Source organism: Syngnathus acus, chromosome 15 (genome assembly GCF_901709675.1).
Source record: "Syngnathus acus chromosome 15, fSynAcu1.2, whole genome shotgun sequence".
Lineage (NCBI taxonomy): Eukaryota > Metazoa > Chordata > Actinopteri > Syngnathiformes > Syngnathidae > Syngnathus > Syngnathus acus.
The window spans coordinates 9095644-9115076 of NC_051100.1; the positions used below are offsets into that span (position 1 = coordinate 9095644).

Sequence of the window (19433 nt, forward strand, 5' to 3'; positions counted from 1 at the left end):
TTCCAACTTGGTTATTCTGAATAGGCTGACCCCAGGACAACAGTGCAAGAGGAGAGTGAAATGCTTTTACATGCTGTTGTTTTACAACTCCCTGACAAAAGCTGACTCCAATGGGGCAATGCAAGGCTTTGAGAGCGACCCCAGAGTACAGTTGGGGGGAAAAAAAATCTGCCAGAGAATGTGAGCCATTCGGCAGCCAACCGAACCTTTGAATAGGTTCCATATAGCAGTGAGTCAAACTCTGGCTGATGGCGCAAAATAAAAAGGCAGCACTTCAAAAAAGGCCCGTGTGGACCAGGACAGTGCTGGCAATATGACATGAGAAGTTTTATTGAAATAGTCTCATTCATGCTGGAAGGTGATGTGGCGTAACATCTGGTTCAAAACTAACTGTAAATAACAGATCAGGGCAAGTTCACCTCAACCAAATTTGCCCTCAAATAAATGCATTTTTGTTATTCTACGGCATGGGACATCAGATGTCAAAAAGAGAAACTAAATTCCTCTAACAGACCGTATTTGTATTCACTCTGGTTCAGATTGCAGTTCAGAGTTTGAAAAGAGAAAATAAACAAGCACACAAAAACAGCAAGCTTACCAACAAACAGAACAAAATCTAGCTCACTCACGCGCAAAGAGAATTCCCAAGGTGACAAAAACACTCAGCTGAACTTCTCACTTGTTTATGTAAATTGTCAATGGTGCTTTGTCTTTATTCAGAATGACGGCACATGGACAAATGTCAATAGTTAAAACATGATAAGCAGTATCTGGGTGCTACAGGCCACTTGCCAAGATGGAGCAGTGATAAAAGACAGACGCGTTGGTGGTTGTGTTTGTTCTCCAGCCTAGCACACGCTGCTGGGAGATGTTGCTTTGGCGCTCACTTTAGGTGGTCTGAAGGCATGGTGCCAGTGAGCCGGATGAAGAGACTGACGCTGGGAATTAGCAGCGGACATAAGCTCTTGTAAAGCAGTGTAACCTTAGCTGGCATTAAGTATTTTTAACAGCAGCAACATCGTGATTCAACTTGTCAGCGGATGAATAAACATTCAATTTCTTCTGCTGAATACATAAAAAAATACGTGCAAATCACTGTCACGAGGCGAAGCTCTGCCACTCACTCAGGTTGTGTGTGCAGGAAAGGGAGGTGTTAAGGTGAAAAGGCAACCATAAAATATTCTGTCACTCACCTCCCTTCAGATGCTCGTCTGGAACCTCCATCTCATTGTCTGGGGGAAGGTGGGAAAAGACAGCCTGTCAAAGCTTGTAGCTGATACAACACATCTACAAAATATGTTTCTTGATTCTAATTACAATTATTTCATTTACAGTGTTCTGCACATCTGATTAACATTTCATTGAAACGTGATGGAGATATTCCATTGGTGTGTTCACTAATAATGTAGATGATACATTCTGTGAGAATCCTAGTTATAACGTTTTTTTTTAAAATAAATCTCAAATCCTTCTTCTTACTCTTACACCAGATCAGACATTTCATAACAGGCTCTCTGAACTGCAATACCAGACGTCCTTGGATCTAGTGAATTACTACATCAAAATGACTCACTTTGTGTGTGAGCGTGTGTGTGTGTGTGTGTGTGTGTGTGTGTGCAAGAGAGACATCCCTTTTCAATTGATCTATAGAAGTTACCTCAGCATATATTACACAAAACCTTCCGTTTCCTCCCAGTACAAGGAAATGTAAGCCGAGTTGGACAACCGGGTCTTAAAAATCACAGATTTTCTCGGCGCCTGACGGAGTGAACCAGAGGTGTTTCTACTCTGACGAGTTTAGCTGCAAAGAGGGAGATGAGAGGACGGCTATGAATGTTCCTTCCGAGGCAGACAGAGAGCAACTGAGCTCGGCTCCCATTATCCAAACACGCAGTCTCGGCTCAGATCAGCATGCAGCTCAAAGCATGACACCATATGCGGTGTGCTGCCTTGAGAAATATACACATGCAATTCATATGTTTAAGGGCAAAATGGGTACAAGAACATGTCTGTCATGATTGCACCTTAGTGAGCAAGCATCCAATGTGATGAAAGGCTTTTGTCATCTGCTCTGAGCGCATCAGAGCTCCCAGTGGAGTCAGTGACAGCCTTTTTTTCTATTGTATAGCACGGAATAAAAGGCTTCAGTGCATTCATCTAAGCCTGCTTTGGGAAACATGAAGAGTCTCAGCCACTGTCACATGCTATCACATTATTACCACTCATCAACACTCTTCTTCTTTGTTCCCTTCCCTCACAATATTTCTGCAGTCGCTCGCTCAGTTACTCACTTACTGACACGTTCTCCCGTTTTTCAATCTAATCAAGAAAATATCGAAATATTTCTCTTTCTTCCCTTCCTTTATTCCACAAATTCTTGCTAAATGACAATTCCTTCCAATATCCTTTCACTCATTTAGTACCTCGCTTTATTTCTCCATTTTACAACTTTTTCTGTCTCTCGTTCTTTCCCTTTCAAAATCATTCTCAATAGACATCTGTGTTTCCATAAAAGTACGGGACACGAAAGGGGCAACACTTGTAGACCGTAAAATGTATCAGTACGGTTTTCACTCCCTTGTCTTTGTTTTCAAGTGTGAAACCTTAACGAATCCACGTCAGAAATTTGAATAAAATTGGAGCATCTTCAAATAGCTTTCCCTCAAATTCTCCGCTTGTGGTTATTACATTTAACCATGACTGTGAGCTGCACTTTCCCTGCAGAGAGTTCTGTCCCATTCCTAGTTCACTTCTACTTATCTGGAATGCATGTTTAAACATGTTGACAGATGTGCTTAAAGTGTATTCTTAGATCTGCCAAAACTGACTGAGGAGGTGTGATCCAGCGCGCTTTCTGGTGATCGCATCACTAACACACTCTGGTCATCTTATTTCCCAGCTCTGAGGGAAAGCCTTGTGAAACCAGCACAGACTTCATTTTCACCCCTCACAGGGCTGCCGCTGCCCCTCATATCCTCTGTCAACATATTATGCGTGTGTGACTGTGTGCACAGTGCAGCTTTGCCATTTCCCGAGCAGTTGGAGGTGGAGGGCAGACGCTTCTGTCACAGACAGGTGCTTGTGGGGGCATGGAATTGGGAGTATAGAGAGTATTAACAGCCATGTAAACAATTGTCAATCGCAAAGTCAGTGAAACAGTTGGCGAGAACACAACGGCCCCTACGTATCTGAGGGCTGGTTTCATACTGTCAGCGCCGAGGCTCACCGAGGGGATGAAATGATGGAAACCAGCTTGTGGGCAGCCACCCTGATCACATTAGTAGAGAAGTGTAACCAGAATCAATTTCAATGTGGTTTCACCGTCTAAAACCACAGCTGCCTCACTGCTTGCAAATTATTTGTGGCAAGGCAAGCATGGCGTCAATCAAAAACGACCAAATGTTATTCTCAATTAATTGATTTCCCTCTTCATATTTTCATATAGGGCTGCCCTGATTGATGGGAAAACTTGATTTGAAATGACAAAATGTTCATTATCTTTAAAACTCCAATAATCTTTCCAGCCTAAATGAAGCGGCAGGTCTTATTTGAAGTTTCTGTTCATCTCAAATGCTTACTTTCTTTTTCTCATGCTTCTTTTCCCGAACGCTTATAGTGTGAATCGGAAATGTTGAAAATCCAATACGCTTCGATTAAAAAAATCGAATAAATACAAAAGATACATAGGGGATTACCTGACTTACTTTTTATTATGAGAGTGCTTCGCTTCAGGGATTTGTTATACTTCATGGTCATCAAGAAATGCATGACAACACAATACTCTTGGGGAGGGTCTTGTAAATGATAAAGCAGAGGAAAGGGAAGAACAAGTGGCTTGAAGACGAGGTCTAAGTGAGAGCAAGTGAGGAGTAGAGCAAAAGATAATAGGCAGCGTCCATGTGATGTGACACATCAAACGCTCAACATTGTCTCAGGTATCCGTGTGATGCACTGAATGGTGCAGCAAAAGACATCTGATTGCCTGTCTCCGACCGTGAGGATAATGAAATGTTCTGATACACACCTGCTGTCATTCTTCGTAGGCTAAATGTCTTTGAACGTGTTGCACTCCTTCCAATCAGCATTTCTTTGTTTGTGTCAAAGCTATCAGCTTCCAGACAGGCCTTAGAACCATGGTGTCAAGTTCATATTCACAGCAGAAATTGTGTTATAATTATTTTTGCCATATTTCTTTATTGAGTTGCTGCGGCTGTCACTGACTATGCAAATAATGTGAAAGACTTAAAAGAGATTTAGAGGTGTCACATCATCTCCATCACACGGGCGCAGATCAAAGTTACGGAAGACTACTGTGGTTATGAAGGTAAATCTGACTGAGGTGATATATCTACACCTATTACAACTTCTTAGTTAGCTTATTATACTATTTAAGGCAATATTAGAACTCTGGAAAAAGGGAAGATGATGTAACCACAAACATTAGCTTTAGTAAAATATGGGAGATTTTAGTATGTCCGGTGGGGGTGGTGAACAGCTGGCAGAAGCAGTGTCCGTGCCATTTTAATTTGGGACAGCATAATAATAATTTTTCTTTTTTATGATACTGCGTTAGTGCACAACATACGATAGCAAATGTATAATACCAACTTGAGCGATGCAATGTCTCTTAACTAAGGTAAAATATAGGTTTTTTTAAATCTTCAAAAGTAATTACTTTGGAAATGCAAGGATTCTTCCCGACAGCGACGACATTTAACACAATATCGCCACTGAATCTTAAACATTCTCTCCGTGACAAGCAGATATAGCTCTTATGTTTCTCCTCCATTGCCGCTTATAGCGAGATGTAGGGCAGTTATCCAGTGACAGCTCTTGTAAGTGGCTGGAGTGATAACTGGAGAACAACAGCTCCAGATTCTCATCTCAGAGCACTAATATGATGAGACGGGGACTGGGTACACCAGGGCAGGCGATATAATTAAGGTCTCTACCGAGAATGTAATCTTTCAGGAAGGCGAGCAGGACAGATGATGGGCGCACACAGGGAACGAAACACTCTCCATCTGGGAGAAGCGAGACGTAGGCCTGAGAGCCGCTATTCCGTTGGGGAGGTGGGGGGTGAAAAGTAAGGTAAATGGGAGGTAATGCAAGGCTGGTAAAGCCAGACAGCCTCAGCTGAATGGCTCCAGAGCTATTCAACCCAATCCTCAATGGAGCCTCCATCAGAACTTGTTACGCCTTCTGCCCTCGCCAAGAAATAATGCTGCTACCAAGGATGGAGGTCGTCGGGGAGAGCCGTAAAATAGAACGGGAGCAGAATGTAACAGATGTTTATCTCACATAAAGAATTAAGGAGCACTAAGTAAGGATTATCCAAGGCTGGCATGAATTACGAAATTTGCTTCTTGCCACATACATTTGGAACCCTAAATTATTAAAAAAAAATCTAATTTCATGGAGGTTGTGACAATGTGTAAAACAAAAAATAAAACAAAAATCTTATTTCAGCAAGACACACTCGGCTTCGTGTGTGGCTTCGTAGTAATTGAGGGCGAGCACTATAGTGGCTTGCCAGCAGTCCAGACTCGTCTCCCACTGAAAATGTGGAGCCTATTATAAAGTGCAAAAAACAGTGTGCAGCCTTATGCAAAATGAACAATTCTGAACAAAGCCATACCTTCAAAAATAATGGACATTTTCTTCTTGTAGATGGTTAAGTCAGTTTCTAGGAAGATGCAGAAAATGACGCGTGTGATCTGCACAGAAAGAGGATGAAGAAAAACAATTAATTCCAAAGTAAACTCAGCATGTTCAATAATAGAGTAACCAAGCGGAACATTTTGGATATTAAAACTTTGCACATTAGCAAGACACAATCAGCTTCGTTCAGGAGTGTGATTAGGTACCATCCCTATTGAGACCACCTGAATTAGCCATTTGAGAGCGCTTTTAGCAAATGGTGGAGCACATAACCAGAATTGCTATTACCAAAAGGGTTCACGTTACAGCAGAGCAATATCCTTCAACAACACATAAGGAACAAGCAATTTTGAATGCTTTCACTAAGTATGCAATTTACAAAATTAAAATGGCAAACATGTTTTAGTTCACATGAGGGAGTAATAAAGCCATAATTACATTGATATTGGTACCTTTAAAAAAAATTAAACCAGCTCGAACACTAGAAAGAAAGTTACACATAATTGTTTTTAATTTTACCCTTCTACAGTGTTATGAATAGTTAAAAAAAGAAAAATCTAAGGGCGCAGACATAACAACAAAGCTATAAAGTCAGCGCAATAAAATACTGACTGCCAACTGTCCAACATTATAACCTGAAGGAAAAAACTGACTTCAAATGAAGTAGGGAAAAATAGAACGTTTCTTTGCCAAAGTTAATTCAAAGAGGAATTACACAGAAAATATCACAAAAAATAAAGCGAGAATATATTCCATGTGCCAGCACTAGTTGACGCATGTTACTAGGGCTGAACAATCTATTGAATTTGCAATATAATCCTGATTTGATAAAACGTGATTTGCTAAATGCAAAGGCTGCCATTTTACTGGTCATTGACATCGAAGTGGAAGGAAGGGGACGGGTTAACAGCACCGTTGCAATTAAAGCCTGTCACGTTAGTGCGCATAATTTCCCTTGAGTTTTCCGTCTTATATCATGCAGGGGAAGTTAAAAATCTTCTTTAAGTTATGTAAATTTTCTTTATATGTTCCATGCGGCCCCATTAGTCTAAACACGGTATTCTGATAAATATTGTATTTGTAGAATATAGAATAGAACTGCAAAATCCACTTGTTTTCAATCCTGTATAATATAAGGTATAATAACTTTTAACCTCCTCAAAATAAGTGTTTTTTGAGGTGAGGATTATGTCCATGATAATGTTTTTTTACTAAAGAATTACTAACCGTGTATGGTCTTTTTAAATAAAGCTGTATAATTAGCACGGAATCTTATGAATTTGGACTTCCCGAGTATTACAAGACCTAAGAACTGTCTCCACACAATTAGCAGCAGGATGTAATGTTCAAACATGGATGTCAATATTGTTATTAGGTAGCACGGCTATGGAGGGAGAAATGGATCTCACTCGCCTTTGTCCCAGTCTGGACCAAACACAACTTTCACAATCAAAGAGACCCCCTTCTGGTTTTCATACAGACACAAATCTATAAATAGTTCTCCCACCTGGGCTTTGTAGTAAATGTTAGGGGTTACTTCAGGATGAGGACATTTTATTTTTGCTAGCTATTCAGAGCATGACTATTTGTAAAATGTCTCACTCACAACCGTCAAACAATAAGGGAAAAAAATTATTTGGAGTTGTGCACACATAGATAACGTGAAACTAATGTGTGTGGCAATGTACTGTGTGCTTTTTTTTTTTTAAGGATAGCAGATTTAGATTTTATTAGTCTCTTCTAGAGCTTAATCCTGAAAGTGATTGCCCGCTGTGAAACGAACAGTATAGGCAAGCCTTACAGTGAAACACAAAGAAAGGCTGCTTTTGAGCCTATGCTCACAGCGTATAACAAGATGTTCTGTTACTTAACCTGTTCATTTAGCGCATTTCAATCGGGCCGGGCTCATTGGCACAGATGGCAAAACAAGGTAGAGGATGACAAAATACACAAGAGGGAACAAACTGTCACATTACAAATAAAACGACTGCCAGAATTAGATTTAATCGTGAGGGACTCTAAGGGAGTGCAACATTGGTAATGTTATTCTATCACAGAACACATTAAATGCAGACGTTTTTGTTTTCTGGGGAATTACAGTAAGTTTTGTTATTGATAATTTAAAGTTGTTCAACAAATGCATGACATCTCCCTGGAATGGAGCCTTGAATGTTAAAATGCCCCCAGTTATATACAGCTCTGAAGTTGAGCAAAATTGTTGTTGCAACACTGACTCCAAAGAACAAAACGCTCATTTCTGTTTGTTTGTTCGTTTTATTATTAATATGTTTTACTTAACAATACACTTGACGACAGAGGCTTTAAAGGTAATACAAGTTTGAAGCTGGGAGTGGTTTGACTTTGAAATAGATGACTTGCATATCCAAGTTTGTAAATTGAAAACAAAACAATCCAATCCAATCAGAGGTCAACCAGCATCGCAGGATGGATTGCGTTTAGGAATGTCAAAGTATAGCAAGCTATAGCACACGAGATCCCAATATTACCCCACAGCTAACCTTTCATGCTGCCTAAAATGTTCTATAAAGCTCTTGATTGGTACGTAAGCCGACTGATATCCAAAAGAAGCACTAATTCAAGCGAATGTATAATGATATACAACAAACTCATACATTTTTGATTCAACATTTTCAAGACGATAAATGCACATGTACAGTGTACACGCAGTTAGCTAAGTGTGCCACCGCTCACACCCAGCAAGGTTGAAAAAGTTAATGGAAGACTAATTAGAAAGCTGGGTTCTCTGCATGCTACCATGCCTTGTCATTATTCATCCCTGATTGGAGCGTCTTTGCCAAAGGGTGAGCGCAACATGATAGGATCCCACGACTGTTTCAAGCAGGGGTGGTCAGCTTGATGAAAAAATCCTTACAGTAAGGCCTGTATTTCATTGGTATCTTGATTAATACCAAATGACAATTAAGTTTGCTATAATTGACACTATGCCACGACGCCACTGTTTTAAGTACTGTGTTTTCTGGACTACAAGTCGCAGTTTTTTTTTTTTTCATAGTTTGGGCGGGGGTGCGACTTATACTCAGGAGCGACTTATGTGAAATTATTAACACATTATTACTTGATCATTACCACATTACTTACTAGTATATCATTTCACATGTTATTTTCACACTAAACCGCATAAGGGCACTCTAGGCCTGCGGAATAATTGGAACTGCAACTGACGATGAGTCTGACGTCAGACTCTACTTCCGGAGTCAGCGGAGTTGTTTATAAATGACACAGAAGACGAAGATTTCGATGGATTTAAGGATTTGGAGTGACACAGATGGTTCTATAAACTTATTTATGTTATAGTTATTTGAATAACTCTTAAACTGTTACGTCAGGCATGTTCTCAGCTCCACGTTTGTGTTTATGTAATATTAGCATCCCGTATCGTTCAGCCTGTTGTTGCATATTAATGTCTGTTCTTGGTGTTGGATTTTGTCAAATATATTTCCCCAAAAAATGCGATTTATACTCCGGTGCGACTTATGTATGTTTTTTTCTCCTTTATTAAGCATTTTATGGCTGGTGCGACTTATACTCAGGAGCGATTTATAGTCTGGAAAGTACGGTTAATGGAAGTACTAAAGTATTTTTAGTAGTATTTAGTGCTGAGTGTATTGACACAAGAGCAGCAGTAGACAGAATGTTTGACCTGTTGTATTAGAGTTTATTAGATTACGCAGGTGCATCTAATAACCAGTGTAAATTATTTCATGTAAGGTTTAATATCACAGGTTGCTTATCTTATATGACAAGCGCTGTGTGTTTGTGGATGCATGTGTTTTGTTCTAGAGACTAAAATATGCTAGCGGCCAGAAATATCACCTCATAAAAGACGGCAGCATCAAAGGCATCATCAGTAGGACTTTGCCTCTTTTGTTGTCTACAATGTAGGTTTGGTTCGGGGCTTCACTTTGAGGCAGGCGAACCGCGTCCAAGCCTTATTGCTGATGTAATTACACACACCTGCGTCTCCTGGTTCACAGAGCGTGTAGCCAGAGAAAAGTGGGTGAAAAAAAAAAATCCTTGCATGACATATTCTAATCAGAACAGCGACAACAAATTAGCATTAGTCTTGCAGTGGGGAGGGGCAACAAAATGTTCAATAAGTCCCTGTTCTACCCGGGTCAAGGTGGTCTCTCTCTGTTGCTGTGGGTTGTGGATAGCTCCAATTAGAATTTTCTCCCACTTGAATCCTCAATACCTTGCCTAATAGGAGTTAATATGTCCATGTGCATGCGTGTGTCTTTATGTAGGAATAGGGGGTTGGTTATCTACTATTTGAAATAGGTTTGGACCTAGGTAAGATTGTTTTCTCACCTCAACCGAACCATGCCAGAGGATTAATGACAACATACGTATGCTAAGACATCCAAAATGCACGTAAACAGCAGTGGCAACACAGAAGTAAGCAGTAGTTGACCTTCAGCGTCTCCCATCAGGGGTCGCCACAGCAAGTAACACACAATTTGTTTTGCACAGTTTTTTTCCACCGTATGCCCTTCCTGACACAACCTTACCACTTACATGGGCTTGGGATGGTACTCGAGAGCTGGATGTTTAGACACTGGCCTCAATTATAATCTATGCCGGCTCCACAAAAAGGCAGCAGCGGATAATAATATACTAACATTTAAAAGCACAGACAAAAACATAATTACTCACATAATTTGTTTTGGACAGTTTTTTTTCACCGTATGCCCTTCCTGACACAACCTTCTCACTTACATGGGCTTGGGATGGTACTCGAGAGCTGGATGTTTAGACGCTGGCCTATGCCGACTGCACAAAAGGCAGCAGCGTGTAATAATATACTAACATTTAAAAGCACAGACAAAAAAAACAAAATGACTTAAAGGACAAGGAGAGGAAAAATGAAATCATATTTGATGCTCAGTGCTTTCTCTTTAGCTTATCTTTGCAGCAGATGTCGTTTTAATGTTTGCAAGACATCGGTTCGTACAGATTGACATATTTTGATGACGGCGAGAACGTACTGACAGGACAGAGCCGATTTGTCGGTTTATAGTGCGATAAAATCGGCAGATACAGTACATGATCAATATCAGATTTAACATTTGGAACAGGCTTGATTTCAATCTTGAGGTTTTTTTTTCCCCTCTCTTTTAGGCTGGTATGGCTCATGTCTGGAGGGGAAAAATTGGGTCAGTTCTAAAATCTAGCCAGTGACTCTTTCATGACATGGATGTTCTGATAGAGGTCAATGTGACCACCATGTTAAGATTAGGTGGCTTCGGCCACTCGGGGAAAACTGTGAGAAGCTTCCCAGTTTGACTTTGATTGACCCCTGGCAGAGGCTCCACCTGCAGCAAGCTGGAGCATTATCATTTCAAAGAAGACCTCAGAAAAGGTTGTCCCTTTGAACAAAACGCCTCCATCTATACATCAAAGCAGACGCCTGACATTGGACTCCGACAAATGATGGTTACTACCAAAGCTGCAGAAGAAAGTGCTGGACTGAAGAAACTGAACTCCCAAAGCCGATCAATGTTAGATACTGAATAAATCACAGAGAGGGCAGAAAGACGGCCAGTGAAGTCACTTAAATATTGCCTAATCACCAACAGCTTCATACTCCAGGCTGTTAGGATCCTGAACTCTCTCCCCCCTTCTGCGTAGCGTCCTGTACTTTTGCACTCTATTCTGACTGTCTGCTGTATGCACACTTGCTCCATTTTTGCTCCTCTTATTTATTATGTTATTTGTTTATTTATTATTTATTCATTGTTTGTGCCTTTTTGTTTTTATTTTTTGTGTTGTTTACTTGTATGTATATTGTGTACTATGTCTTGTCACCGTGGGAACGTAATTTCGATTTCTTTGTGTCTTGGCATGTGAAGAAATTGACAATAAAGCAGACTTTGACTTTTGACTTTTTGACTTTAAAAGATGGCGAGAGTTTTGTAAATGCTTATGTACAAAATTATGCATGAGTGCTCAGCACAGTGTGACTAAATAGAAGTGATAACATTCTGCTAAGCTGCCTGCTCATTTCATCAGTGTAAAACATCACAAAGCGACTCCTAAAGCTGCATGTAGAACAGAATATCAAACATTTTGACAGTAAAACGCTGTCTCGCCAGATTCGGAAAAACACATCCGATAATATATAGCAGCAATTTGTATGTTAATTCAACAAATCTGTTGCGTTTTCCACACATTTGAGCTCAGCTGGAGTGCAGCACGTATGCGGCGTCAAGCATTTTATTGCTCACATGATTTGCTCAAACTGAGAGCTGAACAGTTCAGAAATACCAAAACAAATTTAGCCAGAAGGTACATGTTTAATTTGGCATATTGTTCTATTCTATAATATAAAATTTGAAGAATTCTATAAAAGATACATCATGTTTCTGAAAGAGGAGGCCAGGCTTTATGGATTTGAGATACATTTGTAAGAGTTGACGCAATGTCAACACAGGAATTATTTAATTGACAAGCACTGCTCCTTCCACGATGAAGGAATGTGTCAATAACTTCCTACAAGGACTGCAGATATTATTATCACTGGGCAAAAACTGAATGTTCAGAAAGTCATTTCGAATGAGAAAACAAAAATGATTCCCCACCTGCCAACAGGACCTGCAGGGGGCCTTGAACGATTCACCATATTACAGTTCGTGTTTGACCAATGTTCTAATGGATTTGTCAATTAATACGGATCGTTCAATAATTATCATGATAGAATGCTCGTGTTTGAGACTGTGGGGAATACTGTGAGTGTGGAGGAGATGGATTTAGTCTTTCTAAATGAGAAAGATGAGAGGAAGTGCAGCTGCGGACAAGGTCAGAGGGGAAATGATGAAGCAAGGACTAATGCGAGGCCTGTATCTATGATCCATGACGGCATTGGTAATGATGTGACCTCTGGACACTGGCCTATAACAATCTCTGCTGATGAGGCTGGCTGCTGTGCGCGTCTGTATGCGGCAAAGACGGACAGTAATAAGTTGAAAAATAATTAGTATAATCTGCAGTATCAAAATTCCGCCTTCAAAAACATAATGAAGCTTGGTTTCTATTGACATTACCTCGTCGTGAGGGGTAAAATATTAGAAACAGCTCAGTGTGAAACGATCCAGTAGTACACCACTGCATTTATGAATGACCACAAGAATACAAACGTGTTGCTCATGCAAGTGCACTTAATGTTATGGTTGAAGAGTAATACAATTATTTAGTCCGTCATGTTACTGGGCAGAACAATGGGTTCGTAGTTGGTTATGTTTGTCTACATGTACTGTACCGTATTTTCCGCACTATAAGGCGCACCTAAAAACCTCCAATTTTCTCAAAAGCCGACAGTGCGCCTTATAATCCGGTGCGCCTTATATATGGACCAATATGGATTCGTGGATGAGGACTAATTTATTAAAGTAAGCTTTACGTGTTTATTTTGTGTGTTGTGATAACGTTTGAGCAACGTTGAGTTATTGATATATTGTTATTGTTTTCACTATTTCGAGTGTTATTATATTGTGATTGCATTAACGTTTGAGCAACGTTGAGTTATTTATTCCATACGCTTTATAATCCGGTGCGCCTTATATATGGACAAAGTTTTAAAATGGGCCATTCACTGAAGCCTTATAATCCGGTGCACCTTATAGTGCGGAAAATACGGAATATGCAATTACCTGGTGACTAGTCAAGGTTGTACACTGCCTCTCAATGGAAGTCGGCTGAAAAGACATGCTCATCCGTGATCCAAAAGCAGGACATGGATGAATGTGTTTTTTCTTTTCAGTCTCTTGACATTGTAGCAGTTTCAGGGTACAAACATTGCCGAACATATGGTGCTATTAGTACACACTTGCTGTAGTTTGATGTTCTCTATACTTCAAAACCTGTATAGCTGTGCCAATTGTTTTTCTACAAGGAACCATTTTGTTTTAATGGACTTGGTTTTCATGAAACTTAACACAACAGCTGGTTTGCCTTCACACAATAAACTTAAATTGTGAAGGTTGCGACAACTATTAGTGCACAAAAATGAAATGTTAGGCCTACCAAAGACAATAAAAACTCCACATAAATACATTCTGTGGTGCATAAAATTGTGGAAACATTTCTTTCACATGATGTGGAGCATGTAATACGTAAATGGATCCAATAAGGAATGGCACATACTTCTCCTCTTGGCTAATTCTGGTGCATCTACAGAAAAGTTCATTGAGGTACACTGTCCCTGTCAACTACACAAACAAAAATAAATACATGCATGCATGCATGTTCTTGGTCACGGTGCCTCCTTCATACATGTATTGTGTATTCAACAAAACCGAGTTAAGGCTGTCACCTTGAAATCTAGGTTCTATTTAGTTATTTAAAACAACTAAACAACAGCAAAGACATAGCACACAAGAAGGCTTGGTGGTCATTGTTTTTTTTTTTAAAGTAAAAGCAGACAGAAGCAAGGTTCAATGGCAAACTCATAGAAGCTAGTGGGAAACACAAATGAGATCCACGGATGTGCTTGAAGCAAAATACGACAGTAGAAATGTTTATTATTCACACATAAATCATTTTGATATTTCCCTTCAGAATAGGCAGGATATAGAAGAGTCAATGTGTGTTTTTGTGTGATGATTTGCCACGTTCACCTTCTCCTTCCTGCAGCATGTTTGCACTGTCCAGGCTCCAGTGGCTTTAAGTCACTATCTTGGGAAATGTATGGTATGTGCTGGATCGGTCTCTTTTGGCTACTTTAAAAAGCTTCCAGACAAATGGGAATCCAATCACAAGTCCCATGAGCAGAACTAGCTAAACTGCTTGAGCATTAGTCTGATTTCCAAGGAGATTCACAAGATTAGAATTCGGCAGTCGATGCAACATAAATGTCCATCATCCGTAGTCATCCAACATAAATCTCGCCATTTCTTCAGGAAACCTTACTGTGCTACAAACATCCATAGTCTTCATCTTATGCATGCTTAAGTCATAAGCCTGCCTGTACATACTTGAACATGAAAATGCAGATGAGTGCGAGTGCGTAGGTCGTGCTTCCTCTCCACAATACCTTGAAATTATAGCAATGTCTTTTCTTTTTAAATAAGTTATTTTTTTTTCTGTTCAGCTTCATGTTGAAAGGTCATATGAGAAAACTCATTAGAAAGTACTTTCCTTCATACACTATTTCTCTGGGAAAATATTCAGTGGAACTCATTTCACAAGAAATCCAGACATGTTTTATGAGTACCTGCTTGTGTGCCATGTAAATCTGATTGAATGGTTTGAATAATTGGAATTTACAGGAGATCCAACATCAAATTTTTTAGACGGTTCAGTCGTATCAAATGTATCGATAGTTATATCATATAATAACATTGACATTGTAATGTCATTGTGTGGACAGTGAGTGTCGGCTTTTCAGTTTTGTTTTTAATGCAAATTCTTTCCTATTACATTCAGTTGTAGGGCAAAATCTATCAAATATACAAAAACTATTTAACATACGCTTTATAAAAATAATGCACCTTTTAACATAGTGCGTCTTAAGTATGATTTTTTTTTAAATTGAATTGTTAATTCATAAGGCGCTTAATAATGTGGATTAATGTCTGCTTTGCTTTAATGGAAATTCCTTCCTATTCAGTTGTCAGGCTAAATCTATCAAATAGACAAAAACTCTTCAATCAGTTTTTTTAAAAAAAAATCAAATTCTTCACTGATAGTGCACTTAATAATACAGTGCACCAAGCGGTTTGTAAAATACAATAAATAGCCTGATCGATTTTAATATTAGAATTAAATGTCCTGATTAAACGAGTATCACAAGAAAATCCGGATCACATCATGTGTGGTCAGCCAGCGAGTCAAGTAAATGGGCTCCTTGTGGAAATGTTACACGAGTCTTTCCCCAATCCAGTATGGACCCATTCTGACCCTTTAGGGAGACATTATTTTTCGCTTGAGTGCAACGTGGAAATGAGTCAAAACAAGTCAAATTTTGTACAACGTTTGATTGTGGCATTGTGCAGCTGTATGTGCATTCACATACACAAATCATCTAAATGTCAGTCTGAGAAGAGCAATAAAACAGTTCAAACCGCAGAGCTAACTATAGAGTGTAACTGGGGAGTGGGAAATTAAGTTGTAAAGGCTTATTGCATCTTCAAATTGATAACTGTTGACCTTTCCAACTTCCACTGCTGCTGTTAATATTTAAATATGTTTTCCATCTTTTGAAACTTTCTTGACCAGGGTGAACATCCTAAATGTATTTATTTTATGAGCAAATAATCAACTATGATGATAAACAACATATCTGCTCTAGGATGAGAAAAGAAAGCAATCTAAGATTCACGGAAAACCTGAGTAAATGAAACAATGAACTTTGTAACCTAACAATACAACATTCAATCCATCCAATCTTTTATCGGTGATATGAGGTAAGTTTTGAAAAAACAGTTATGTCATTTACAAGCATGACAGAATGCCTCCCCACCTCTCTTCTGAATGTATACTGTGCGCAATTCCACACACAGTTTCGTTAACAATGCTAAAAAATAAGTAGGAAATCCTTTTATAGTGTCACGACAGACTGCCGGGTTCTTCAAGGACAATTAATTGCTATTTTGGTATTGTTGAAATAAAATAACAAAATAATATTGAATACAGTGGATTTTGTGATACGACCTATCATTCATCTAATTTATTTTTATTTATTTTTTTGCTTTGATTTGCAAGCTAAAGCTTGAGATATGAGCGCTGCCTAGTGGCTGTGAACTCAATTTAACTCGCGTCAAAAAAAAATCAGCAGTTTGGCAAATAGTGAACAATTCATCAAAAAAGGCAGTTTAATTCCACATCCCAGTTGCAGTTTCCCATCAAGCTAAACATAAAATACAAATTATGCAACATTATGCTGACAAAATGTGTGACATTTAAAAAAATAATGAAGATAGCAAGGCTGTAACGAGGACCATGCAAGACCTCCATTGTCAGTTGATAGAGACGTTAGTGCCAGGGCAGGGCCACCAACATTCTTTAAACTGAGAGACAGGGTGAAATTTCTGCACCTAGGTCGGAGGAGACTCTCTCACAATTGTAAAACCATTTGTGAATCTATTTGAAAATCTGCAGGTGTTTCAGAAAGACAGCAAGGTTATTTCAAGCTGAACAAAATGTCATCCAGCCGTCGTATTAGAGACACCTGATTCAGAACTTTGGCAGAAAGAGAGAAGTTCAAACAAGGACACCAGTCAGGCAGATGAGAAAGCACTGCTTGTATTTTTCTTAATTTTACTAACACAAAATCAAGCCCAGACAACCACAGGAGCTACTTAACAAGATGGCAATATTACACTGCCTTCAATAATAAACAGGAATCAGGCAACGAGCAGACAAGATTGTTGATTGCAGCATAGCGAGTAAACCAACTCGCACACAGAATCAGCCAAAAACTATTTGACAGAGTGACAGTGTTATTGACTGTTTTCGAGCAAGGGCAAATAGAGGAAAGAGAAACAGAAGGAACCAACAAGAAGCACAATAGCAGGAACCGTTTCATGACAGACATTGTCAGTCACTTAGAGTGACAGCTCAATTGTTTTAATAGGTTTGAAACTATAATTACCTGTACAAGCTTTAATTAAAAAGGTTTTCCACATGTATGGTATTTTATATGCCGGGTTGAAGTTAAAAACAAGAAAAATCTACTCACAGGAATTTCTTTCCAATTGAGAATTTACAACCGTTTATAGTTGCAGTCTTGCAATATTATCACTTCATGTGTTGATTTTGAATGATAATACAAAGCAACTGATGTTGCAGCCAAGTCTCAAATCTACAGTATGTTTGAAGTCACCTTGAACTGGTCCCACGTACAGGTTTTTAAGAACCAACAAAAAGTCTACTAATTTTTAACATCTGAATCAATGCTCAAGAAACCATGCATAATATGTTTAACAACCGGTGACCATAACAAAACACATATTAGGTTTTTCCACATTTTGGCAGATTTACACAGAAATGTAATAACAGGAAATTATAAAAAGGGAGGGGGAAAGAAAGCTCAGCAAGAGAACTACCACTAGTAGTAGCTGTGCGTGGTGCAAAAATTGTTTTAAACTAGAGGTGATGGTTCACATATTACATGAAACAGGAATGACTATCCAATGGGGTCAAATCTGTCATGCAAACCTCTAGTCAAATTAGACATTGTAGAATTTCTGTGGAGTTAATTCAGAAAACCAACAGAACAGTGTGTTCTGATGTGAGGATATTTTAGGAGAATTTCCATTAGTTAAATATCCAATCAGTACCAAATACCCAAATAAACAAAAAAGACACTCGAGATAAAAATAAACACGAGTGATTACAGAGTGTGCCCAATAAATAACACCAAAGAGTTCTGCAGTCATCTTTCAGATTTTACTTCTCTGGATGGAAAACAGCTGTGTAACAGTAGACTCAAAGGCTGACACAGTGGTTACACACATCTGACATCTGGTTGCCATTTAAAGTGAATCACAAGTAAAAATGCTGGTCAGAAAGTTTTGTATTACAACAAATGACTAAAGGCACTTTTTTGCCCTTTGTTTCATTTTGGATTCTTCCCATTATGTTTTGAAGGTCCAGTGGATTCTCTTTGAGTGGTTTGCTCAGAGGGCTTGTTATTTTGCTACAACGTTAAAGACAAAACCAACATTCTATGCAGTTGAACACATATGCTAAATTGTTCACACTCTAACAGTAAAAAAGAAAACCCCACAATGGCTACTGAAAAGACTTGTTAGTGTAGCCATTGACATAAGCGACTTTTCCAGTACAGGTTATGGAACGGCCTGCCACCACAGCACACTGGCTTTGTTTGACACAGCCTGGCCCTAGCTTTGTTGCTTTTTCATTACAACAGGCGTCAATCACTTGGGGCGGGATCAAACAAACTGTGCAAGCCTCCAATGTATAGTGCAAACTCACAGTGTATGGGGTTCTGTCCAAATATTTTAGGACTGACGAATCTTGGAGACTGCTTTTGCAGTGATTCAAAATATATGAATCACTGTTGCATGATGTAGTGACGTCAAAAATGATATCCCATCAAATGCATAGAAGCTTTCAGACAGATAAAAAATACATTTCTGGGATTAAGCGAGAGACACAGTCGCCTGACTCCAAGACAAAAATACAGTATATACATTTACACACATACATTGTGCGTAAACAACAATACATAACCTATTTACAATCTCATGGGAATATGGTTTAGTATCATAGTAAAACACAGGTATGTCCTATACTGTGTTTTTATGACTTGGCGGTGGCTCTGTCTCACTGGCTATAAAAAAATGAAATGGGCGTGTGCAGTGGAGTTCCTTATTGCATCGCTTAAGAAATGCCTACATCAGTCAGTCAATTAGACTTTTATCGTCGATCATACAACTTTTTATACTTTGCTCTATATTGGAGCCTCTTATTTTTGTTCCATACAGAAGCTTCATGTTTGGTTTTACTTTTGCTCTAGCTCTTACAGTGTGTGCTAAAACCAAGAAATTAAGGCCATCAGTTAAATAAACTCACCATCATTCAGTCGGGGACGCGAGAGGTACCAACCAACAATTTAGCCTATGTGGGTACTTGTGTTCATTGGTACAATAAAAGAGTCCATTTTGACTTGAAGTCTTTCCTCCAATGTACGCAAGTGTGTCATAAGTGACTGGGCGGTAGCAGGATGGAGATCTATAATTAGTTTCTAATTCCCATTTTATTAGATACGG

At 39.1% G+C, this 19433-nt stretch overlaps 1 protein-coding gene across 6 annotated transcripts in view; it reads right to left on the reverse strand.

Annotated features, from left to right (window-relative positions):
- macrod2 (mono-ADP ribosylhydrolase 2) overlaps nt 1-19433 on the reverse strand; it is a 274895-nt gene that overhangs the window by 21560 nt on the left and 233902 nt on the right. For all 6 annotated transcript variants that reach the window (XM_037271888.1, XM_037271887.1, XM_037271891.1 and 3 more), the window contains 2 exons: nt 5639-5717; nt 1194-1232 (listed from right to left, as the gene is read on the reverse strand). In XM_037271888.1, the coding sequence (XP_037127783.1) occupies nt 1194-1232; nt 5639-5717 (118 nt within the window). The remainder of the gene's footprint in view (nt 1-1193; nt 1233-5638; nt 5718-19433) is intronic.